This window comes from Sciurus vulgaris (genome assembly GCF_902686455.1).
Source record: "Sciurus vulgaris genome assembly, chromosome: 14".
Classification (NCBI taxonomy): Eukaryota; Metazoa; Chordata; class Mammalia; order Rodentia; family Sciuridae; genus Sciurus; species Sciurus vulgaris.
Window position 1 is genome coordinate 36,840,162 of NC_136475.1, and position 27,427 is coordinate 36,867,588.

General features: G+C 34.9%; 1 protein-coding gene across 4 annotated transcripts in view; it reads left to right on the forward strand.

The window, feature by feature from the left end:
- Positions 1-27,427, forward strand: part of CTNNA2 (catenin alpha 2) — a 1,097,968-nt gene that overhangs the window by 1,049,849 nt on the left and 20,692 nt on the right. For 2 of the 4 annotated variants that reach the window (XM_079111126.1, XM_079111127.1), the window contains exons 16-18: positions 6,262-6,367; positions 11,046-11,180; positions 22,050-22,193. In XM_079111126.1, coding sequence (XP_078967252.1) covers positions 6,262-6,367; positions 11,046-11,180; positions 22,050-22,193 — 385 coding nt within the window. The remainder of the gene's footprint in view (positions 1-6,261; positions 6,368-11,045; positions 11,181-22,049; positions 22,194-27,427) is intronic. The other 2 variants (XM_079111124.1, XM_079111125.1) reach the window with 1 other exon arrangement.

Consider the following 27,427-nt stretch of genomic DNA (forward strand, 5'->3'; position numbering starts at 1 on the left):
ATTTTTTTACAAAATCAATGTGAATCAGGTGGCAAATGGAAGATAGAAGTATTATAGTAGTTTTCCTTGACTTTTTTGGAGTGACTGCTTCTTGGGAAAGACTCCAAATATTGACCTTTGTTTAGGAATCAGTTCTGACCAAATGAAGTTAGAAAAATCTATAGAGATAATTTGACTACTTGATTCTCTAAGAAAACTAAAACCATGTTCCAGATGGGGCAATAGGATGACTCCCGTCATTGAGAAAGCTTTTACCTAAAGCACCTTTTAAAACTCCCAAAAGAATCTAGTGTAGGGTAGGGAAACACAAGTGATGGAAGCCATTGTTTTGGAGACTGGGAACTGCAGCCAATAGGCTATCTCCTTGTCAACACTTTCAGATCGCAAACTCACCCTTCTGAGGCTTCAAACCCTCCTGGACTTGATTCTTATATTGCTGTTGGTTTTTTGTTTCTTGCTTCAGTGGATACTTTATCATTATCCAGATGAATGTAGCTCATTTAGACTCAAGTGTTCACTAGCCACACATGACTAAATTCTTTTTTATTGTGGACTATATCATAAAGTTTACCATTAGAACCAGTATATTGATGTTCAGTTCTGTGGCATTAAGCTCATTTACATTGTTTGTGCACCCATCACCAGCATCTGCCTGCAGAACATTTCCCTCTTCATTAAAGAGATACTCTGTGCTACTGCATACTAAGTCCCCATTACTCTTTCCCTGCAGCCCATGGAAACCAATATTCTACTTTGCCTCTGTGATTTTGACTATTCTAGGTATCACATATAAGTGGAATTATATATTTCATGTTTGACTTATTTCATTTAGCAACATTTTCATGGCTTAGTCATGTTGTAGCATGTGCCAGAATGTCCTCCTTTTATAAGGGTCAATAGTATTCCATTGTATGGATATACCACTATTTGTTTATCCATCTGTTAATGGACATTTGGGTTGCATCCATTTTTTGGCTATTGTGAATAATGCTGCTGGGAACACAGGTGTGTAAATAACTAGTCAGGTCCCTGCATTCATCTCTTTTGGGTTTATACCCAAAAGAGGAATTGTGAGATCATATAGTGATTCTATTCCTAATTTTTTGAGGCATCACCAACACCATTTTCACCATTTTCTATGATGCCCATCCCATTTATTTTCCCATTAACAATATACAAAGGCTCCAATTCCTCCATATTCTTGCTAATACTTCTTATTTTCTTTTTCTTTCTTTCTTTCTTTCTTTCTTTCTTTCTTTCTTTCTTTCTTTCTTTCCTTCTTTCTTTTTCTTTCTTTCTTCTTTCTTTCTTTCTTTCTCTCTCTCTCTCTTTCTTCCTTCCTTCCTTTCTTTCTTTTTCTTTCCCTTTCTTTGTGCCTGCCTTCCTTCCTCCTCCCCTCCTCCTCCTTCTTCTTTCTCTTTCTTTCTTTCTTTCTTTCTTTCTTTCTTTCTTTCTTTCTTTCTTTTTTTCTTTTTCTCTCTTTCTCTCTTTTTTTCTCTCTCTCTCTCTCCCTCTCTCCCTCCCTCCCTCCCTCCCTCTCTCTCTCTCTCTCTCTCTCTCTCTCTCTCTCTCTCTCTCTTTCTTTCTTTCTTTCTTTCATCATCCTAATGGCTATGAAGTGGTATCTCATTGTGGTTTTGTTTTCATTTCCCTTATAATTAGCAATATCAAACATATTTTCCTGTACTTTTTGACCATTGTATATCTTCCTTGGAGAAATGTTGGGTCAAGCCTTTATGCATTTTTAAACGAAGTTTTGTTGTTGTTTTTGAGTTCAGGAGTCCTTTATATTGTATGGATACTTACTCCTTGCCAAATGATACAATTTGCAAATATTTCCTCCCATTTCGTGGGTTGCCTTTTCACTTTCTGTTGATAGTGTACTTTGATGCATGAAAGTTTTAAACTTTGAAGTCCAGCTTATCAATTTTTTAATTTAATTCCTGTGCTTTGGTGTTATAACCAAGAAACCATTGCCTAACTCAATGTTATGAAGTTTTCTCCTACAGTTTTATAATTTAGCTCTTATGTTTAGGTCTTTGATATATTCTGAATTAATTTTTGTATATTCTGTAGTATAAGAGGCCTATTTCATTTTTTGAATGTAGATATTCAGTATTCCTAGCACCATTTATTTATCCTTTTCTCATTGGAACAAATAAAATAATGCTATTGTGATTTAATAGGGATTGCAGTGATTCTTTAGATATATCTCGGTAGTATGACATCTTAATAATATTGTCTTCCAATTTATGAATATGAAATAATATTCCATATATTTACACTATCTTTAATTTTTTTTTTTTTTTTTTTTTTTTTTTTTTGCAACAACACAGAAGTTTTTGTCTCCTTGGTCAAATTTATGCTCCATTCTTTTTGAGACTTTTCTAAGTGGAGTTCTTATTGCATGCTAGGTACCACTCTAAGACTGAGCCCAGCCCAGTCCAAGTTTTTTTTCCCTTTTTTTCTCTTCTTTCTTTTTTTCTTTTTGGCATAGGGGATTGAATTCAGGGGCACTTGACCACTGAGCCACATCCCTAGCCCTATTTTGTATTTTATTTATAGACAGGGTCTCACTGAGTTGCTTAGCATTTCCTTGTTGCTGAAGCTGGCTTTGAACTTGTGATCCTCCTGTCTCAGCCTCCTGAGCCACTGGGATTACTTTCCTTTCAGGATTTTTTATTGTTAGTGCATAGAAACACAACTGATTTTTGCCTTTTTGATTTCGTGTCCTGCAATTTCTGTGAATTCATTTATTATTTCTATTAGCTTTTTTTCTTATTAGAGAGCATTATAGTTATACATAGTAGTTAGATTCATCCCAATAAAATTATACATTCATGAAATTCAATTTCAGTGCATCCCTACCCCTGTACTCTACTGGTCTTCCTTTCACTTATCTATTGATTTATTTTTGACTGGTCTTTCTCCTTATACATAAAAGTGAAATTCCCTGTGGTATATTTATATATGCACATAGCATGCTTTTAAAAAATACTTCATTCTGTATTTCTTCCCCTTGCCCATTCCTCCTCTCTCTCCCTCTCAGTCTCCCTCTTTTACTCTACTGATCTTCTGTATATCTTTATGATATCTGCTCCTTCCCTTCTTCTTTACTTTACTCTAGTTTCCATGTATAAGAGAAAACATTTGATCTGTGAGTTTCTGAGTCTGGCTTATTTCACTTAGCATGAAAACTTTCCATGTCTATCCATTTGTCTGCAAATGTCATGATTTCATTCTTCTTCATGGCTGAGTACAATCCATTTGTGCATATCTCTCAATTTCTTTATCCATTCATCTATTCATGGGCATCTGAATTCATAATTGCTGTTGTGAACTCTACTGCTATAAACAGCAATGTGACTGCATCACAATGGTATGCTAATTTTAATTCTTTCCAATAAATACCAAGGAGTGGGATAGCTGGGTAATATGGTGGTTACATTCCTAGTTTCCAGGAATCACAATACCAATTTCTAGAGTGATTGTGCTAGTCTGCAATCCCATCAACAATGTACCTTTTCCCAACATCCTTACCAGCATTTGTTATTTGTGTTCTTAATAATTACTATTCTGACTGGAGTGAGATGAAATCTTAATTCAGTTTTGATTGTAATTTCCCTGATTGCTAGAGATGTTGAACATTTTTTTTTCAAATATTCGTTGGTCATTTGTATGTTTCTATTTCCAGTGTTTCATGTTTCATGACCCATGATTCTTCTCTCATAATTTCAATTGTTTCTTCCTACTTCTTTCTAAATTCTTAAGCCAGATAATAGTGGTTTTGTTTTTATTTCATTTGTATTTACATATATAGTTGGGACTATTTGTTTTTTTATTGAACACAATACATTAACTTTTCTCATAAGAGAAACAAATTTAGCAAAAACTAAACTGTCATTCAGATCACATAAGTTCCATCCTGTTTTTCCATGTAGCAGTGTCTTTTGAGCATGTCACTTAGTCTTCCTTCTTGGATTCCAGTCTTCAACTAGAAAATAATGCAATATCTGATCTTAAAATGTTTATTAGGCTCTCTAAGTTTGACCAAAAAGCACCTGGGCCATATCTCTATCAAGATTGTGATTCTAAGAAATTGAATTGAGTCTCCAAAGTAACCTTGGAAGTTTCAAAGTTTTTTTTTTTTTTCTAACAATATCCTGGTGAGTCCATGAACTATAATCTCCAATAGAATAAAAAGGACATGCTTCTTTTCACAGTTAGGCTGAAATAAGAGGGCCTGAACCTCATGCAAATACAAGATGTTTATAGGTATTCTTTACCAACTTAGCACATTCCTGAGGATCAATCAGTTGTTGGGAGTTTCAAGAGGAAGCATTTTCTTAGATCCTTTGAAATTCTTGAAATAAACACACATTTCCTTAGCAATGAAAAATCAAGCAGAGTGCAGCTCTTAATGACTAAGTTAAGATAAAGGCAAAAAGTAACGAGTAGTATGTCTGAGTGAATCTGCTGAAGGAATTTTCTAAGCTCTGCAAGTTACAGAGAAATACATAGTAATGAGAATGTTATTAAGCACTGACACATTCTGCATCCAAACTTTCATTTGTTAAAGATAGGAACAAAATAAAAAGAAGGAAGCTTATTTAGAGATAATAAAAAAATTATGTTAGGGAATAGGAACCAGATTGTCACAGAATCTTTAACTCATCCATATTACATAAAATTTACATGTAAAATCTCAGTTCATATTTTAAAATCTTAATGGCAACTGAAAACTCAGTGTGCTTTGTGGAAGAGTTAATGCGACTACAGCAAAATGAAATATCTTAAATTTATAATCTTCCTACGTGTGTGTTTAAACATTAATATGAACCTCATATATTTTGCTTGTAGCTACTAATGTAGAAAAGTGCCAAAAGGAGAATTAGGAGAGAAATAGAACAAAATGCTCTTCATTTACATTTATTTACTGAAAATCATCTGAAGTCTTCCATTTTGTAAAATGTTGTTATGTAAGGATAGTGATCACTACTCACTTGGCAGAACCCAGAGCAGTCTAAATAAGTTACTTCTGAGTCTACCTATCACCACCTTTCTGACAATGGAATGTAATCATGTAATCTTAAAAATGCATTGGTTTTTAGAAGCACATAAGGAGACCAGGGTAAGTAACAATGCTTAAAAAATAACGATAAGCCTATTTAATGTAGTCCTTATTTACCCTTAAAGAAAATAGAAAAGTGTTATCACATGCTACATTTTGTTTAAAGGTTCATGATGCAGCATAATTCCCTTTTCCTTGAAAACAATTATTTAAAATTAAAGTTTACCTAATTAGGTAATCTCATATTAAACAGCTTACCTAATTGAAAATATTATGTTGAGGCAGTGGTTTGGAAGCATAAAGATATTTACAAACATAGTGTTTTGTGTGTTCCTTCACAAACTAGTACCAGAAGTATTTAAAATACATGAGATTCTGGAATTCTGAAATTTCCAAAATTCTAGCCAAACAGTCCCCTATTACCTGCAAGGGATAGTCACTTTTCAAAGTGCCCTACTAGATTTAAATATAGAATAATATCGGACAAAGATGCTGGGTGTGGTATGAAAGACAAGGCATGTGCTTTTTTTGGGGAGGCAGTAGTAGGAATTGAACCCAGGCATGCTTAACCACTGAGCCACATTCCCAGCCCTTTTTAAAACATTTTATTTAGAGACATGGTCTTGCTAGGCCCTCCTAATTTGCTGAGGCTGGCTTTGAACTGGCGATCCTCCTGCTTCAGCCTCCGGAGCTGCTGGGATTACAGGTGTGCGTATTTGCTTTATATTTTGGCTAGACTCTCCTTAAATTTTAGAACTTATCACTTGTGACCCATACAAGCTTGGACAAGGTAATGTATCATTTCGGGCCTATTTTGTCCTCCTCTAAAATGGAAATGGTGATGGCTACTTGCTAGTGTTGTTATAAGGCACAGTGGAAAAAAAAGCACATGTGACAGTGTCAGGTGCATACCACCTTTTGGGGGCACTCAGGATAAACGTCTTTCTAACCCATTAGTGAAGGGGTTAAATGTGAACATGCACACCAAAATATGGGAAAATATTCCCCCAATTGCATGGAAATGAAATAAGCTATTAACCTGGAAATCAAATTAAGAAAACATCCAAAATTCCACTGTTGGGCCAGCACCAAATCAAATACAAAGCCAGAGCTTGGGACAAAGTATAGGTGGGTTTGTCCGTTTCCTTTCGTTAAGTGTATTTCTAATTATGTTGTATATATTGCTTCAGAGGCAAAGGCCCATTGAAAAATACATCTGATGTCATTAACGCCGCCAAGAAGATTGCAGAAGCAGGTTCTCGAATGGACAAATTAGCCCGCGCTGTGGCCGATCAGGTAATTTGAGAGGGAAGAGCAGGCTCACGCTGAGAAGAATCATTCATTAGCACTTGGGTTCTGTAATCAGTTTTATGCACACTATTAAATGCCTCTGAAGAACGAATGGTAGACAATCACTAATGTTTTACAAACTAGTCTAACTCTGCTGAGACTGAGTTGATGACATAGGTAATTCAGCTCAGGACCGAATCCTAAATTTGTGACCAAAAACTTAACTCTTTTTTCCTTTTTCTTGGTACTGGAGATTGAACCCAGGACTCCCTACTGCTGAGCCTTATCTCTAGCCCTGTTTATTATATTTTGAGTCAGAGTCCCACTAAGTTGCCCAGGCTTGACTCAATTTAGGGTCCTTCTGCCTCAGCCTCTGGAGTAACTGGGATTATAGGCATGCACCTCCACACCAGGCTCATGACCACAATTCTTTAATATTGCCTGCTATTTAGGAGATGTAGTCTATGGAAAGTCACAGATTACCCCAACTGTCCCCTTTCAGAACATCAGTTATTCTGCATAATGGGCACAGAAACAGAGAAAGCAAAATTCTATTTATTTTTTTCACTCTTGGCATCTTAGCTTAAACATTTTTTCAGAGATCCCCTCCCTAATCCTTTGTTTTTGCTTTCATAGTACTTAACACATTTAAAAAGGTTTATTATTACTCTACCTTTTTTGCTTTTTCTGTTCTCCTCTGGAAAGTTTAGGTTGCACATCTTTCTTTGTTAACAAACTGCATGAATGAGATAAAAGATCAACCTTCCTTGTGGGCGGGGAACTGAATTAGCAGAGGCTTAGAGGCGTGGTGGATCATGATTGATGGTTTGTGGAAGAGGCAGAAGGCAAGCACCCCACGATTAGAATGCGAACTGGGGGATGGACAACAAGGGGCACATGGAGATGAAAGGGAAGATAAAGAAACTGGAGAATTTGATAGAACATGATGGTTTTACATGTGGTGGTAAGGAAGCAAAATTTCACCTCTTATTACTTAATGTTGTTCTTATTGGAACACTCTTCAGAATTCATATAATTTATGCTCTAGTATAAATGGGGTTAATTCACATAATCAAGAATCCCTACATTTCAGCTGTATTTTATCCCAGACTTAAAGGCATCAGGGAAATAAAAAATGAAATTCTCCAAGTATCTCATATGCTTTCAGACCAAATTAGGACACATATTAAAATAGTTCTCAATCTCACCTGAAATATTTGTGTTTATTTCCATGCTTTTCATTTTATTTGGCTTGAAGTAGAACTCTAAAATCCTGTTGTAAATGTCTTGTTGTGATAATGCTCCATTTCTTGGAAGGGTACGTGAGGCAGCAGATTTCTCTGGGTAACTGGTGATTATTCCTTTAACCAACAATTCAGAATAATTTTCAGTTTAAACCATTTCAAATGGAATGTGTCTTAGAAAAAAAATAAATCTCTGAAGTGAAAATATTGCATGCACTGTTATTGAAAGTATAAACTGGGCATGGTGGCACACATCTATAATCCTAGTGGCTCCAGAGGCTGAGGCAGGAGGATAGTGAGTTCAAAGTCAGTCTCAGCAAAAACAGGGCACAACAACTCAGTGAGACCCTGTCTCTAAATAAAATACAAAATAGGGCTGGGGATATGGCTCTGTGGTTGAGTGCTCCTGAGTTCAATTCCGGGTCAAAAAACAAAAACAAAAACAAAAACAAAATTAAAAAAAAAAAAAAAAAAAAAAAAAAAACAACAAAACCCAAGGAACAAAGATGTTTAAGGTGATTCCTTCTCCATAGATGCTTCCAAGTCTCCTGGTTTTTAAGGATTTTTGTTTTTGTTTTTGTTTTTCATCTATAGTTTTTTTTTTTTTTTTCTCCTCAAATCTTAATACTAGAGTTGCTCCTCTCAACATTTCAGTCTACTTAAACTCAATACCAAAATTTACTTGTAAAGGCTAAAAAAAAATCTCTGCATGGTTAAATTATTACTATTGAATTTAAGATAATAGCCAACAGATTCTGATTTTAATTGTATTTTTATATAGGATGACTAATTCTGAGGGAATGTTTTTTACTTACTTTTGAATTTCTGGAAAACCAGTGAGTTAAATTTAATTCATTAAGTATTGCCACAATTTCAGAATAGACTACACTTTGTAGGCATTGAGGACCAAAACCATTGCTATGCTGATTTCAAGGTAATGTCAACTGTTAGGTTTCACAGCAGAAGTTGAGCTTCTTTCTATAGAGTCCTGTGTATATTCCATAAAGTTCGTGTAAAAGAGAAGACAATGAACCTATTGAAAATATGCAAACCAAAAATTCAACAACCATAAAAGAAGGCCCCCCCTTTTTTGTGGGTACCAGGGATTGAATTCAGGGACACTCAACCCCTGAGCCATATCCCCAGCCCTACTTTGTATTTTTATTTAGAGACAGAGACTCTTACTGAGTCTCTTAGTAAGACAGTAACTCTTACTGAGTTACTTAGCAATTAGATTTTGCTGAGGCTAGCTTTGAACTCACGGTCCTCCTGCCTCAGCCTCCAGAGCTGCTGGGAAAGAAGACCACATTTGTGTTTGCAATTGTTGAGGGAAGCTGGGAATAATGAGGTAAACCAGGGACTGATGAGTAACTAAAAAAGACTTGCTAGGAAGGACTTCTTCCTGGGAGTGGAAATGTAGTGGAGTTTGAGTGACTTTTTTTTTTTTTTTTTAATTATACATTGAATCTCAATGGTTGAAAGCTGTTCAATATGTATAGGCTCCTAATGTCAAAAGTTTAAATTGTGATACTTGCTTCTGTTTTAACATATTTTGGACTTTTATTTTTAGCAATGCAACATGAAGCAAAACCCCAAATAATTTGGCTATGTGGCAAACACAACACCAACACACATACACAATCCTGGGACTCTAGATTTATTTTGAGATTAAGCTACAAAGTATTTAAATGATATTTAAAAAATTATTTTAAAAATAAATAGATGAAGTTTAAACCTAACTCACTTTTCAGTATTCTTACTGTCTCTAGCTCTGAGGCACCTTGCAATTTTTGTTAATGTTTTCTTTCTCTAATTAGGACATTTCTTTCTCAAATTCTGTACCTATTTCCATGATGCAGGAGCCTTTTTCTTGGTCTATCATGCCCTTTTAAATTTGTGTTTTAAGTGCTTCCATTTAAATAGAATAGAATGAGCATTACCAAAGAATGAATTGGTTACCTGTATTTTTTTGCCTGAAAATATTTTTATGAAGATTGAGATATGCATGCAATATAAACATTTTACGGACTGTTGCATTTTTAATTACTGTTCCATTCAGATAGAACTCTCAATTTAATTTGCTGTAAGGTATTTGTATCGAAAGCCTTGTCAGCCCTCTGGGGAGATATCATTTTAAAGTTAATTCCTTCTCCTATATGGGTCTCTGGAGTAGGATAAATATTACAGTATTAAATACTTGTAGGAAGCTAAAAACATTCTCTGTGGGATTCTTTCTTGATGAATGCAGTTAGTGGAAAATATACCATAATGGTAAGAGTTGTGTATAAAAGAAACCCATTTGTTGTTTATTCAATAAATGGTTTTGTCAAACTACTTGCTCTCAGTGTGGATGTAAGAATTCCCTCCCTTGAACTTAAAGGAAACTTACCTCAGAATCTCTCTTTCATACTCTTGTTCCAAATAAGACACTGCAATATTAGCTGCAGATATTTATCTTTTATGGCATTTTTATCCATGATCTTGTGATTATGTCCTTTATAAGTGCCAAATTGAGCCAGAACAATTAAATGGCCTGGAAGCAATTCAAATTGAACATTTGATAGCACTAGAAATATATTTAGATTATTCAGTAGCCATTGGCATTGAAGCCCCAGCATTATTTTCAGGAGCTGTGTAACTATCTAAACAAGTGTCCAGCAAAACTCAGTGTGTACTTGGTGGACATCTACCCACTTCTATCACAAGGAGAATTCATACTCCCAGCAAGAGGTGACCCTGGTACAGCCATTGAAACAGCCCTATTGTTCCTCTTATAAGTTTATTTCAACTGGCTTCACACTTATTATGTCAACTCTATTTCTCTTACAATGGTCATGAACCATTTCAGAATCTCTCCTCTATGAGTTTATTATGTTGCTAAAATTTTTACAAACACAGAAGTCTAAAAAGTATAAGCTTCTTTTAGTGAATGAGGCATTTCTTATAAGAAATTAATACTATTTTCCAATTAACTAATTTGAAACTCCTATGCTGTGGCAGAGACATCACCACATAGCTCAATTTACTTGTAGCATCCAATTTACTTCTTCTGCATTCAAATAATTTTCTACATGGTAAAAGTTGAAGAAAACTGCAAAAAACAACCCTGTAGAGTGCTTAGTTTTCTTAAGAGTTTTAGAAGATAACTGGCTAAAAAATAAATACACACAATATATACACACATACTTATAAACATGTACAGAAATTCAAATAAGACTTTCTAGAAAATCCTGAGTGGTTTCTATAAAATCTTACCAAGTAGAGCTCGCCAGTCTAAATTACTGACTGAGGCCTTTCTCAGTCATCAGGAAAGCATTGAGTTAAGTGAATGTAATTTAGGTACATGACACAACTTTTTCATTTTGCAGTTTTTTATAACAAGTGTTAGGAACTGAAGGGTACTTACTAATTGAGATCCCTTTTTTGTTGTTGTTTTATAGTGTCCTGATTCAGCATGTAAGCAGGATTTATTAGCCTACCTTCAACGAATTGCCTTGTATTGCCATCAGCTCAATATCTGCAGCAAAGTGAAGGCTGAAGTACAGAATCTGGGAGGAGAGCTCATTGTGTCAGGGGTAAGCCGGGACCTGGGCTTCACAATGTAAAGTCCCCACTGTTGTGTTTCCAAGGCAAGTGTTCTTGGCAACAGTACTGCTAAAAACACCAAACTATAGTGATTCACAGGGATTTTTTTAAAATAATAAATGTTATCACCATTATTCCAGACCTTACAATAACTCACAAAGAGCAATTTGATTTTCCAATTACCCTGTGTTTATACTAGCCTTGTAAAATCTCCATTCTTCACGAGAAAACTAATTTCATAGTCTGGAAACTCATTGCCAAGCTGTGACTATTATAATTATTTGGGGCTTTTGTATATTTACTCATTGTGAGTCTACTTCCCTTTGTTAGTCCTGGTAATTTTCATTCTCTGTTCAGGAGCCAGCCTCTCTATATGTGGACTGTATTCACATGTTAGAGATGATGAAAACAATAGGAATCCATTGATCAGGTTCCAATGCATACTAGGTTATCAGTAACCCTTGACAGTTAAAAGATGTTTAAATTTAATATAGTTTGATGTGCTGTTGCCAAAATCCAACATAATTATCAAACACTAACAATTATATATTCTTTGCTAAGTCACTGCAGTGTTTCCCTTCTCATGAAAATATAACCTAAACCATTTTCATCAAATGCATAGAAAAAAGAAGCCATCAAATGCATAGAAATAAGAAGTTCAATGAATATTTAGAAGAATCATGATTTCTTGGCAAGATTTCCAAATGTATGTGTTGAGGTTCTTCACCTTGGCTTCTCTCCTCCCTCATACCCTTTCTCTCAACACAGGGTGCCATTTGTTATAAGTTATTTGCAAGTTCAGAAGTGTGGCTCTGCCACCTTTGTTCTTTTCCCAGTGAACCATGATGATGCCATTTTAAGAGTAGAATTATCAGGGAAAAAACCCATTATCGACGTGATGAATGTGATCATCGGACTAGCCACAAAACTCAATTCTTCCTGAAACCAGTTTTGGAAATTCAGCAATTTGATCATTTGATAAAAAAATCTATGGAAAAATCATAAAGTCATTCTTGAATCCAAATGTTTCAGTTCCTATGTTGTTTGACTTGCAGAAAACATAGCTGGGAAAAGAGCTGATCTGGCTTGCATGGAGATTCCATCTGGAAAGCCCGTTCCATGCCGTCCTACCTTAGAGCTCAATACATTGGCTATTTTGTGCCTCTTCCCAAAGCACAGTCACCTCTTTACATTTCCAAAATGATCCTGCTTCAACATTCTTCCACAACCAAGAGCAATCTGTCTTGCAATGTGTCCTTCCTGCCAAGCTGGTTATTATCAATATTCTCTCGCCAAGAAGTGATCAAAACATTGCATCTCCCTTGCTTCCTTTCTTATCTTCAGCCTTGATGGTATAGTTTCCCATACCACTCTGCTTTCATGTCCATCTGTATATAGCACCTGTGGAACCAAGTGCTTTTTGTTCAGCTTGCCTCGTGTGCTTTCATTTGTTACTTTCCAAATCTTATTATTTACACAGATGCACAAAGCATCTTTGTGGATCTCAGACTCCACGACCTCATCTGGGCAATATTTTACTGGCAGTGCTGCTCTCCATCATCCTCTCAGTACCCATTGTTCGTCACAGCCTTCAGAGCTTCATTTCCATTGTCTTTTCCTCATTTAGATGTAGTCCAAACCATCACTGGCTTTTGTCACTTGCATTGTTGGCATTTGCAGAGGTGTTTGGCATTGAGAACACCATCGAGAAGCCTGTGTCTTTCTTTGAGTCTCATTGGCAAAGTTCATAAATCCTTGCATGGGAGAAGGCTTCTTTTAGAGGAATGTCATACTTTATAATAATTCTGACTCAAATACATTGTCAAAGTTTGCTATTATATTGCTCAGTTACAGGCCTGCTCTTGGCCTCCTCATGATTTTTTTTTTCCCCCGAGCTTGACTGCTGTGTGATGCTACACCTGCATCTGTAGTTTGCTGTCTTTGCCACTTCTGCTTCCATCTTATTCTTCATCCTCCTTCACTAATGGCCAATGGAGAAAAAAAATTCAGTATGCTTACTGTGCAATATAGCCACAAATGACTACCTTCAAAATTCTAAAAAAAAAAAAAAAAGTCAAGAATGTGAGACCCCATACACACAAATTTTCAATGATTTTGCCAAGAAAATTACACCCATGCTTTGGACCCCATATGTTTTGTTGTCTGTTGTGACAGTCAGTCACTATATTTTTCAGAAGAAGCCAGTGTAGTTTCATGTGTAATCAAGAAAAGAAGATGCTTGAATCTTCTTTCCTTCTTATTTTGTGTTTATGTCTGTGGGATTCAACACTGTGGCTTCTTCTCTGAAATATATGAAAAGCCCAGGAAAGTTTCCCTTGTTACAAGTCAAGGTCTCCACCAAAAGAATACAGATTTGAACAGATTGTTTATATTTGCCAAGAAAAACGATTTGAATGTCAAAACAGAGAGCCATGTTTTTATGGTCTTATGCTGGCACAATGGACATATATTAAGCAATTATGTGCCATGTCAGCATGTTTATGTTTTATGTGATTCTACATGTACAGCCCGGGAAAGACCCAGTGTGGTGTCTGCTTTGGTTTGAGAGGAGGGGAAGGAATGGGTGCTCAACATGGGGGAGAACGGGTGCAAAAGCTCTATGAGTCATGATGGGAAAATAGAGTAATTAGATAAATAAAGCACTCTGAGATGTATGTCTGTGTATGCTTGTTCACTAATTTGCTGTCTGTAAAGCACCATTAACTTTCTGGCTGGTGACCAACTTTTAAGCCATCGGTTTAAACATTTCTGAACAGCCTAAAGGTGCCATTCTTATCGAATTCAAAGGTAGAGGATGTATTTGTGAGCAAATTAATTCAACTTAGTTATAAAAGAAATGATTGATTATAAAAGAAAAACTTTTTAGACTATAGAAATGATAGATACGTTAAAGCAAATGTAGAAGAAACTGTTCCAGAAGATGAAATAGCCAATTAGTCTATAAACCAGCTTTGTTTGTTTAGTTTAGTTTTGTTTAGTTTAGTTTAGTGTGTTTACTTCAGAGCATTAAGCCAGTTGACATACATCTAGGAAGAAAGGATGGAAGGAAGAAGGAAAGAAAGAGTAGATGTAGGGTAGGAGTGAAGAGGAAAAATGGGAGACAAAGGAAAGGGAAACTTAACCATAGCATATAAAAAACTTGTTTATTATTAACTTGTTTATTATATATATTATATATATATTACTATGACAGCATTAAATCATCATGGGAGAAAATTTGAGCCAGATATTTTAAGTATATAAATACTATATTGAATATAAACAAATTTCAATGTCATGATATGGAAACTACCTATATTTTTAATTGTCATATTTTGACTAATTTTTTTATTCATTAGATTTCAGAGCGTACATGTGGATCTCAAGAAATAAAAATCATCCCATGACTTTTGATGATTTTTATCTACCAAAGATGCATATGTTGTATTATTCTGAATGATATTGAAAACACTAATGTATTGTTGTCATGAACCTTAAGTATTCTGATAAAACTGAAAAGATCCCCTAAACATTTTAAAAGGCTCCAATACATAGGAGTGCTAGAACAAAAGAACAGGATAGAAATTTGATATTTGGGTGAGAGACAGAAGGACTAGGATTTAACTTATAGCTGATTATACACATAAAGCATATGAATTTTAACTGATTTTATTACATATATTTTCCTCCACATGAACAGAATGTATAAACAGAGTTTGAGGGTGATGTATATTAGTTACCTATGTCTTCAGGCTTTGTGAAGGGAGCCCGGACCCATTCTCAATTCCCAGGGATTGTGAGACTTGTCATAATACGTATTTTTTTACTGTGCCATTTAAATCTCTTCCTATCAAATCTGAATCCTTCTCAATCGGATATTGGAAAACAGTTTGATAAAGTGAGTAAATAAAATTCGTGATGCTGGTAGGATTTGAATTGGTAAAGAGAAAAATTGAAGAATAAGGGAACAATTGCAGGTCAGGCTGCACATTATATTTTTTTTAATTGGGTTCAATTAAAATCAACATGAGTGGAGACAGGAATAAGAAAGACAGTGGAATGATTCTGATATAAGTTCCCTATATATACATATGAATACCTCATAGTGAATCTCCACAACAACCACAAGACTAGGATCCTAATTAACATAAAACGTATTCCTTGTTTGTATAAATATGTCAAAATATACTCTACTGTCCTGTAAAACTAAAAAGAACAAATTAAAAATAAAATCAGCATGATGTTCAAGGAGATAAGTAAGAAATATTCCTAAAAATATTGGAAACTGATTTTCAAGTCAGTCCTACCTGACACTGGCATATAATCAAAGATGTTCATCTATAAATAGCAAACACACTCAATTTGACATTTCCTATTGTACCCTTTCAATGTGTAATAGTAAAATGACTTTTAGGTGTGACCTATCTGATCTAATATAATTTAGGAGAAAGAAAAGCAGGAGATATATTTGTACAGTGAAATATATTTATGTGTGTATATATATGTATATACATATGCACAAATACATTCTCATCATATATGATATATTGATGAGAAATGCATTTTATTAGAACAGTTCTGTATTCCCAGTATACCAAAAAACAAATGCCAGTATTTTATAAAAGAATGAAATACTCATGGAAACATCATTACATCTAATTGTGTAGACCTGTACTTGAAGCAACCCTCTTTGGGGAGTATTTTTATATCCTCTGATTCTGTCTATAGTCAATTCTTGATCATCTCCACTGATCAAAGTGTAGCAGTAATGGAAAAAATCTAAATTGCTAGCTATTTCAATTTGGGTTTGGAATGCATTTCTGTGCTTAGTTTGAACAAAAGGATATGTGTTCAAGAAATTCACAGCAGTTCAAAAGAAGTTTATCCAGACTTTCCAGAGGGTGGATCATTAACTATTCAGGGTTAAAGGACCTTTTCTGATCTAGGAAGAATTGGAATATCCAGATCTAGAAAGAGTACAATAAAGCCAATTTCAGATTATAAATCTGGATGGAGGGGTAGTGGAGACACTCTGTGACAGTTACAAAATGAAATGGGTGTTTATCATTTTCAGAATGACAGCAGTTCTTTGCACACAATTTGTGAATAAAATGCGTTATTGCATGTATAATCTTTCTCCCAAAGGCCTCACCCTCCAATCTGTTATGATAGTAAAACTAATCACTTAAATCTGATTCCTGCACTGAATCTTTCTTAGTTGCATTCCTATAAATGGACCTGGTCATTGATTTTTGCACAAACCCTCCCAGGGAAGTAACTGTTACCTGGTTTTTCATTGACAATTCATTCTCCCAGGGTTATAAAAGTAACATTTAACCAATTCAAAATTATCAATTTTGAAAGAGGTAGAAAATAGGAATTTTAATAAGAGAAGTAACAATCTCCTTGAGTGGCAGGCATCATAGGAAGCTTGGTATCAGTGTGCCCACACCTGTGTCTGCTGTCTGAATCCAAGCAGTGCTGGTCCAAGGAGGATGGGACACCGACCCATTCATTAAGAAGTACATCTACAGTTATGTACTCTGTGATGATGATCCTGAACTTATGAATATGATCAATTCTGTTAATAAAAATAATCAGTTATTCACTGATGAAGTAAAACCAGTGGGTGGTGGTTTTCCTGAAATGATTTTATGCAGAGGAAAAGACTGTTCCAGTGTTCTCATTTTAAAAGAAGAAAACAGACTCAGTTATGGCAAAGCTGGGACATGAATCAAGCAAATCACTCCCTTTACTTAAAATGGACACATGGATTGACCTACCTTTGAACTACTCAGTACACTGATTTGATTGTGTCACCTGAACTTGGGGGCAGAGGAATTATTTCTATTTTAGTTTGAAGACATTATTGCTTGTAAGAATAGATGGGATTAGTGGTTTTTAACTGAGTGGCTGTACCCCAGAAAAATAAATATCATTATTTGTCATTCAATCAATGAGACTTCTTTCCTTTGGGTCTTAGAAGTTTTTCAAGTTTTGAAAGCCTGTTATTAAAAGAAGGCAGGCAAAGAATTGATACCTCAATCTGTTATCAATTAATATCTTAGATTTCAGTTAATATTCTGAGGATTATATGGCAGCCAATTAATACTTTATGAAAACTTAGAAATTATACATATTGTAGGTACCCATGTGAGGGAAGATAATTGCAAGTATCATGGGATATCCGTGAAACCTAGACAGACCTATGAAATAAGTACCGGTTTATAAAGTATCCATAATGTGATAATTATCTGATTTTATTTTTCAAAGTTCTTAAACAATTCTTTAAAATTTTTAAAAATATTATTTTAAGTATTTTAAATAATGCACAGAGAAGTCTTTTAGGAAACTTCCACCCCAACCCCACCCTCACACAAGTTTTAGTCAGTTTTGGATATGTAAGAGCAAACATAGACATACATGCTCCCTAAACTTGAACCAAATAATAATAATGCCAATATGTTGAGTAAATACCTTTATTTGGAAATAGTATATTCATATTTAGTTCTTGATTTCTGGTTTTCCTGTACATTCTAGGATTTGTCATTTCAAAGAAGAATAGATTATTTATGATATTTTTCTTATTCCTACTTGAACTTGCCTCAAGAAGTTCTAGGTTGAAAGGTGTTGAAGAAAAATGTTAAAATGTGAACACAATATATTATATAGGTTAAAAAAGAAAAGATGGATATTAACCAATATGCTAAAGATATTATATGACAGAGTTACCTGGGGATTTCATTGTTGTTTGTGTACATCTTTTCATTGCCTAAGATGGTCAAGAAGAATAAAGGAAATAAAGAGGTTCCATAGCAAAACTGGATATTTTTTCAGTGTTTGATGTGATAAAATTTTTGACATCAGTATTTTTATATGAAAGATCAGTGTTTCCACAAGTGGTCAAGATATATAGTTGAAAGTTCTACTGCGGAGACTTCTCATTTTGCAGCAAAGCCTTCTCAGATCATGAAGATTAATAGTGCTATTAGTGAAATGAATGAAGTCCATAGATGAGACAGTATTTCAGACTGAATATGCATCAAGATAATCCCAGATTCCAATGACTGACAATCAAGGCTTCAAATAGTTGCATTTATTTCTTGTTCACATAAGAATTTTTTTTTTTTTTTTCTGATTCACTGAACTCAGTAGTTCTGTTGCATCCCTACTATGTAAAAGGCACAATGATAAATATTGGCTGAATCAGAGCATTCAAAATAATTTACCAAATAATTTTCAGGAAAAGAATTTTTTTTTGTACCTTGTGTTTTTATTAGACTGTGTATTTGATGGTGTTTTTTTTTTTTTTGTTTGTTTTTTTTTTTTTTTTTTTTTTTTTTTCATTTAGTTTCTCAGCCTAAAAATGTTCAGGAATCTTTGCAGGAATAGCAGAGTATCTGTTGATGGCTATCTCTGTGTATTCACTGTTTTCTTGGTTTACTACATTCTAGAAATAAAAGTGTGTTTAACTTACTGTCGTCTATATTCTGTCCCTACAGATTATTTTGTCCAGTGCTTTCCCTAGCTTAATTTAAATGATTTATAAAATATGGCTTTGATCACAGCCCTTAGAAGAGAAATATGTGCCACATTATGGTCCATGTATCTTACAAATAGGAAAGGCTTCTGGATGGGCAATGTGGAGTTGTCTTAGTTCAGATTTCTTTTACTGCTTCAGAACACATCATCTTACAACAGCCATTTTCCTTCTAGGCAATAAATATATTTCATACTTCATCCTAATCTTATTTTCTTGAAGGCAAGCTTTCTTAATTTGGACTTTTAATCTTTCCTTTCATCAGCAATACTATCTCTTGTTTTATTACTTTTCTCTGAATACCCTCATCTGTGCAGATGCCTTGCTGATAATGAACTTGACTGGAACTCTGGTTAGATATTTTGTCAAATCTTTACCACCTGTCCCTTGACCTCTTTCATCCATTTTCTTTGGCAAATCTATTTTGATACTAAGAGAGATCCTGGAGAGATTCCAGTCAGCATCATCTTCTAAGAACCTCTTATTCTTTTCAGCCCAAATTTCTATATGTGAGACACACCATAAACAAAATCAAAACATGATCTCTTAATCTAGAAACTCCTGATTAAAATCTGCTGCTGTCAAAATTTATTGGAGCCTGTCTTACTGAGGCATTTCTCTTCAATAGTAGCATTCTGGTCAAGTTGGATGACAACGGCCTGATCAGATCTTCCATGATGAATTACATAAAGGCATCTGCAGATTTTTCTTTGAAACATAAATGATTCCACTTATCTCCTCTTCATTCTCTGGAATAAGAAGTTAAATTGTTTTATTACCCCAAACAAAAATTTTGAACCAGCCTTACATCTCTAATCAGAATAAAATTATAATTGTGACTAATAATGAATATTCTTGGCTACTGAAATATTACAAACGCTTCGCATCTCATCTTGAAGAACAACTCATCAATTACATGATATCATGGGAATTCTTCATCAAATCCTTAGCTTTGGTAAGACTTAGGTTTTTGAACAATGTCAAGAAGTTAGATCCAAAGAAGAACTGAAAATTATCTGATCCTGGCATTGCATCCTGTGTCAAAACAAGTTATCTCATTATAACTAATATCATTACCGAAGGCATTATCACAGTCAATCATACTAAATTCACCTAAAAGGTCAGCACAGTTTACAACTCCGCATCCTTTTGATGCAGCCTAGTTTTGCATTGGGTTCCTGAAGTCATGCTCCATTTCCAGACAATAATTAATAATTAGTAAGATATACTAGTAGGTTGTGACCTAAGTTCAGATTGTTTTATTTCAATATTTTAAAAAGTGTTTTACTCCATTTTTATTCTAATATCTTAATGTTGGGAGAAGTATAACTCCTTTTGGGGGATAGTAAAAATCTTGAAATATTTATTGGAAGAATGGGCAGTTACATCATTCATCTTGGTCTTTAAATTTTTTTATAAGAAGTGAGATGAATGAAGTAAGTTTCTAAAATACAATAATCATTTTTGAAACTGAGAAATAATGGTAAATTATTAATGTATTCCTTACAATGGGAAATGCCCTATTTCTAAAACGAAATGGGACTGTTATAAATTATAAAAGAGCAAGGATAAGCCAACTAGTCAATGATCTAATATGTAAAAATTGAGAGAAAAATAAAACTTCACAGGGCTGTTAATTATAAAATCTGATAAATATATGCTTTTATATGTAAAGAATTTGAATTTAGACTTTGAATTGTATAAATGGACATAGAATGATAGAGTAAGGAAAATATGTGTATAGAGCAGCTTTTCTTTCTCCTAATAAGTACAGAAAAATCAAATACAAAAATATACTTCTTACATGTTTAAAATTTTTAAATTCTTCATTGTTTTTAATTCTTTAAACATATTTCTTAAATGTCTTTTAACATTTATTTGAAGAAGATGAGAATGGTGTTGCTGAATCCATAATCAGTTTGAATTTAGTAACTTCTGTCTTTCAAACTGCTCCTAATCTGCCAATTTTGCTTAATTTTAAATTGTGATTATTATAACACACTTGTGTATTTAATAAGAATGACAGGATTAGAAATACAACTATATTGGCTCAAAAAATTAAAAATCCCCAAATTTGGAATTATCTGCATATGGAAACAGGCTTTGGGATTTACCCACTTACAATGCCACAAATTGTAAGCTATTATTTTGCATATTTGCTTTTGCTGAAATACTGTGGGAAGAGATGATTTCTTTTTCCTGTATTCCACTAGGCAGATGAAGGTCTGGCTCCTATGTGAATGGTTTCAAGACCTGCCTATTCTTCAGCATCAACCATTACTTTAGTTTTGCCATAATGCCCTCTTGACAACTTTTAGTATTTTGTATTTTTAAACTTCTAAATCTCCTTAAAAATTTATTACCGTAGCACTCTATACATCATTCTCACATCTTGTCTGATTCCCCATAAGACTTGGACTCAGACATTAAACAAAGCTCTGACTATAGGACTATAGCAGAATTGCCTATATAAAACACATTTGGTCAGTTATCATCATGGGGCCCATGAGCTTGGCCCCTGAGAGGGAAGAAGCAGAGGATCTTGCCATTTGATGTTTCTGTGGTTTTGAAGGAGGGCTTGAACTACCCTTTTTAGATATATAGTCTATTTGGCACTCACAGAAAAACTTTCAAGATTGTTAGTTATACTTTATATTGAGGAAGCTTTAGGGAATGATTCTAAAGTTAAAAACAGGCATTGGTTATTGGCTTATCTTTTAAATGATACACTTCATGCAAACCCTCTCGGGGGCAAAAAGGAAAATTAAAAGAGTTGCAGTTCTAACAATGAATGCATCCCATTGAAAGTGGTAAGTATCCCTTTAGTACCATGTACTGACTGGATGTGCAGAGGCTGGGAACTTGATAAAGGTCACACAGCAGGGCCATGGAACCTTCGAGAAAGGCATCTGGGATTCCCACTTACTGTTCCAGGCTTTAAGAGCTACAGCCCTTGCTTTCTCTCTTGGTGATGCTCCATGTTTTAAATAGGGGATTCACCCCTTGAAGCCCCATTATAATTTTCCCTTACAGTGCCTGACAAGGCAGGGTGCTTCTTCATCCTCCTCCCAGATGGTCCCTTTTTAATCGTTCAAGAACCAAAGAGGAATTCAAATGACTGCGCTGCCTAAATGTCAAGAAGGCCCGCACATTTCTCTTTCAGCACCTAAATCCTTCATGTGCCTCTTTCTCCCAATTAGTTACCCATTCCCTCTTCCACCTCCCTAATCCCTTCCCAAGTAGGGTACGTTTTTTTTTTTTTTTTTTTTTCTTTTGCTCTCTCTCTCACTCTCTCTTTTCTGTATCTCTCGGAAATCAGACAGGAGTTCAGAGCACTTTCACTACCTTTTATGAGGTAGATTGTGATGTCATAGATGGGGGCAGGGCTAGTCAACTTTCTACCCACCTCCCAACCTGTGCTGAGGGAGCTCCGATCGGGAGTGGAAGCAGTGACTCCTCCATGGTGAGTAACTTTGCTTTCTAATCTAATGTCACTGTAATCATTATTTCTGAAGGAAGGGGGAAGGGATTTCAGGGAAGTGACCATGTGTCCACTGAAATCCTCTTTACTTACCATTAATCAACTTGGGCAAAAGGACCCATTTATTTATTCTTTATATGGGTTAGGAATTCTGCCACACAGACTCACTCATCAATCGTGATCTAAACTTGAGAAGTGAAAATGATATTTTCATTCCTTTATTTCTCAGTCTTTCTTCCAATTGGGAGTGAAAGCCATTGTATATGTGGAATTAATCCATTCTGCAGTCCCTTTATGAGCTTCTCTACAGAGAGCCAGTCAGGAAGATGTACTCTTCTTCATTTGGAAGATTTCAGGGTCATAGAATATCCTTTATTGATGTTTGCCCAGAGAAACATTCAGCTCTTCTAAAATTCTGGGGCTAAATATCTGAGGAAACTGGGACATGAGAATTATCAACAAACAGTATAAACAAATAAAAGCTTTCTAATGCAATAACTAAAATGTTCATTATAATAAAATCATTTGTCTTACGAGTTCAAGAGCCCAGTCATTTCAGGGTGTCACAACCAAATTTGCTACCATTTTGTTGTTTCTGTTGCATGCCATAATACTGATGCTGTTTTGTAGAGTCTCTTGGTAGTTAAGAGGTGTGAAAAGCTGCTGTTCTTTGTTCTCATTTGGGTTTCTATTACTGATAAGTCCTTTTATATGCCTTCATGTTTAGAAAGAAAAGATCAACTGGAGTGAGCATTTTTCTCTGCTTCTTTGCTTGTTCTCTCCCGGGTACCTATTAAAACTTTGCAAGATATAAGGTTTGTGTGAAAGGGCAAAGGGAGTTCTTGGAAGTGGTTAAATCTTTAATGGATATCGAAGCATCAGGGCGAATATTTTTAAAAGGATTTGACCATCAGAATGTGAAGCCCTGTTACTTTTCATGGAGTGAGATGAATGCATCCTGGTGTGGATCATGGGTGTTGTGAAATAGTAAAAAGAGGATTTTTCATGGATCTCAAAGCACACATCCATACTCAAGTAGCCATGGGTGAACACTGGCAATGGAAAACTGGGGGACAGTTCAGAGGGAGAGGTTCTCTCTCCTCAAGTTTCTCTATTATGTGTAGATCATGTCCCCTTCACCTTCAAAGTTATGCACTTTTTTACTAAAATCATGGGAGAAAGATACTGCCCTTTCTGGTACCCTGAGTTTGGGAGTAGGGAGGGCTTCAGAAATTATTTTCTCACCTGAGCTCTCTAATATAAGGAAGTAACTATAATGATAGAGATTTCTGACCTGATAAGAAAATAGAGAGTCATAACTGACCAATAGGAAGATTTGAGTTATAATTACAAGCATTCAACCTAATGTTTAAGTGTGGGGGAAGATGCAGACATGGTATATGTTGGGTTATCCCTCTCAAGTCTCTGATCTACTTTTTTATTGAAAGTACTATACCCCTGAAACCCAGGTAGAAGCAACCCTTCAGTGCTAGAAAAATCTGATGTCTAATCATAGCTCAAGTTTTTAATGTCTTTTATCAACCCCTCATACAGCTGCCAGGTAAGAAATGCTCATATTTTATAAACTCTTGGAACACAATCATCTTTAAACTTCGTGAGTGAAGAGCGGTTGTGTCGTGCGCTTGTGCAAATTTGGAGCGTCTATCATGGAATGTCTTGTGCATGCACTTGTTTATCTTCATGTGCATGTGTCATTATTAGTGGTGTTCAGTGTTTTTTATTCATTTTGTATGTATTAAAATTATAATTTAAAAATACATATAGATATATTGTGTTGTAAAGGAGTCCGTGAAGTATAATAGAAGTTGCTTGGAATAGGGTCTCAGCACTGGTATTCTGGTCCTCTGTCATCAACAATTAGGTAACTCAGAGTAAATTGCTTAGATCTTTTGGGTGTCAGTTTTTTTTTAATCTATAAAATGATGATGAATGATCTGAATGATGTAGTCCAAAGTATCTTCATTCTAAAATTCTGTGGTTTTATGATATATTTTTGAAGAAATAATTTGTGAGAAAAGATAAAGAGTTTTATATTGGACATATAAGTATTCGATTCAGAAAAAAAATTTCCGTCCCTGCTAGATTTTAAAACTTACCCTCTATCTGATGTAGTGTTATTTGTTAATGATATATTTGAGTAGCTCATGTTCTTTTAAATAGATAATGTCATTTGACCAACTTGCTCAGTAGAAGCCACTTCTACAGATAAGTATCTGCCAAGAGGCAGAATCCATGGTAGGTAGCTATGTGTTGACTTGGAAGATGGATTTCCTTTTTAACTCTATACCTTCACATTTTTCTAATTATTTGGGATTAATAGGTAATCCTTATCTACTAGGCAATGGATCTGGCTCACTGGGAGCTCCAAAATTCAAAATGACTTACATGATATTGCAGCAATGCACATGTGGTGTTGGAAAAGATTGATGAACAGGGAACTGGTGGGTAATGAACTCTGTGCTCTGGGAGATACATGTACAGCCTGACTCCTGATCCTTAGGAATGTACAGCCTCTTTGAGAGTACAGATTTGTGTCAAATGTCAACTTAAAAGTAAAGACAGGAGGAGCTCAAGTAACTGAGGAATATGCCATGATATAGGGGGCTAGACTACACTGGGATGACTGTGAGGAACTGAGGCATTTTATGGACTTTAAAGGGTGGCTTAGACGTGTGCTGTACATAAGGAGGTCAGGGAAGCATTTCAGGTTTGCAAGACCACAGAATTATTAATGGAGCTGAGGATAATTTTGTGTTGAAACATGCCATGTTTCAAAATCACCGCATAGTTCATCTCCATAATTCTTAAAATTTTTGTTATGATTATCAAAGCATATTAATTGTACCAAGTATTGGATTTCTATGAGACATTTAACTCCCTGTTTTTGTTAAACACTATTCCCTGGGTCATGTGCCAATTTTATAAGGAATATTTCTTAAGAAAAGCTGAGGAGGCTGCAAGTGAATGAACTACAGTTTATTAAGTTTATTAAAATAAAACCAGGCAGCCATTTTCTTAGGCAAAAAAAAAAATCACACAAATACTCACAGCCCCAGCTATGGAAGAGAAATAAAAGAAAGGATGATGAGGGAAAGAGAGAGACTGACTTTGAGACAGTCTAGTTTTCTGCTGAAAGTGAAAAGACATCCTCATTTTGGAGATATTTTCTAAACCTGTAGAAATATTTAGAAAGTTTTATGGTGATGGAAATGTGCATAAGCTAATGAGAATCCATGTAATGAAGATGGTGTCACTTCTCTGTGTATTGAACAAGAATCATGTCAGACTCTGCCCTGGAACAGACACAGTAGATGAGGGTTAAGCACTGAGTGAAACTTCACATGATTAAGCAAGTCTCTTCTTTGAAACACTTGGGAAGAGGAGGTTATTGATTTGGATATGATTTACCCACATTGACGAACAAGAGTCCTTACATCTAAAGTCTCTTTGTTGCTGTAGATTCACAGACGATTTGCAGTGCATACTTGGCACCGCATAGAGGGAACTATGCTTTTGTATTTCGTGCCATTCAAATTCTTTCCAAGTTATTACTTTGACCTATCTAACAGACTGGAGTTTCTCAAATAGAACTTTTGTTTCCCTTAACTCCTTTCCCAGATTCTAAGGATCTTAGAATTTCATAAATAAATAAGGGCTTGGTTTAGATCACTCAGTGAAATGTCTCTTAATTTCCTAATGTGACATAAAAATTAGCTTGTAGAGTTTATTATCTCAGGAAATCACTTTCAAAGGCTTGACTTGTCTAAATGGGAACAACGAAATGATGTGATCAAAGGCAGTTTTACAAAGCCAGGAATGAAAGTTCAAAAAATAAGAGTTAAATAAAATTTTGTGAAACTAAGTCATTATAAATTATTAAAAGAAGGTAGGCCTGTTTGTCTTGACACAACAATGATAAGGATGGCAATTTTTCTCCTTTCCTACCCTCAAGTGTTCCTGGAGGTCATTTTAGAAATAAAGGATCAGGTAGAACTCCAGTCAACAAACATTGAGCATACAACATGTGATAGCCACTGTCCCATGCACTATGGGACAGTGAAATTATGGAATTATGGAATCCATACATATGTATCAACAACCGCAATTGAAAGAAATATATACAAGGTGATTTGATCATTCATGTAGAAAAGGGGAAGGATACAGAGAAAACTGCAAGAAAAGTATATGCATATGTGTGTGTGTGTGTGTGCGTGTGTGTATATGTGAGTATATATATATATATACATATATATATATACATACATATATATTCCAGACTGTGACATGATCTGAAAATGTCAGAGATGGGTGAAAAGGTAAATAAAAGTAAAAGATGAAATTCAAATGATAGGTTGGAACTCCATATTAAAGACATTTCTCTGACCCATGCTGATTTTAAATCAGTGTTTTTCAAAATGACCAGAATTATCTGCATGTCAAACTCAACAAAGGAGTGGGAGGAGCCTATGAAAAGGCAGAGGCATCTCTGTAGACCGCTTGAATCAGCTTTGTAGGTAGCAGGTTCTTGGAATCTAATGAACTACCAACCTGCTAACACACAACAGGTGGTTCATATTCACACCCAAGTTTCAAAATCTCCACAAGGCAACAAAATTGACTTGTGTCTGTGTTCTTGGAAGAAGTTTCAGGAAAGAAAATTAGTAGTAAAAGATTTGGGACAAATAGGAACTGAAAGTAATGTAAAAAATATGTTGAGAAAATTGGCTTAAACATTGGTTAAGCATGTGAAGAAAACTTCCTCAGAATGCTGGTTATTATGTATAAAGAATGACTAAATAATGCTATTAAATCTCCTCAAAGTAGGGGTGTAAGACTATAAATATTCAAGAGACTTTCATATTTCTTTAGTTTTGTTCCCATACAAAGTGTATAATATCCAAAATAATTTGTAAAGCATCTCCTAAATGGTGTGGAGATGAGAGACAGAGAGGAAACAGTTCAGAGAAACTGTTTCTGAATGGTATTCTTTGGAAGAGCTATTTGACTACTTTATTGTAACTAAATAAACGTCATTGGAACAAATATGCTAGCACTCTTGTCATGACTGAAAAGTGTGCTAATGCCAATGCAGCATGTGACCTAATGGTCTATGTTGAAAATTATTAATAACACAACTACATGTTTGAATCAACAATCACTTAGAAGTTCTAAATTTATTCTTTGTTTTTCCTTAA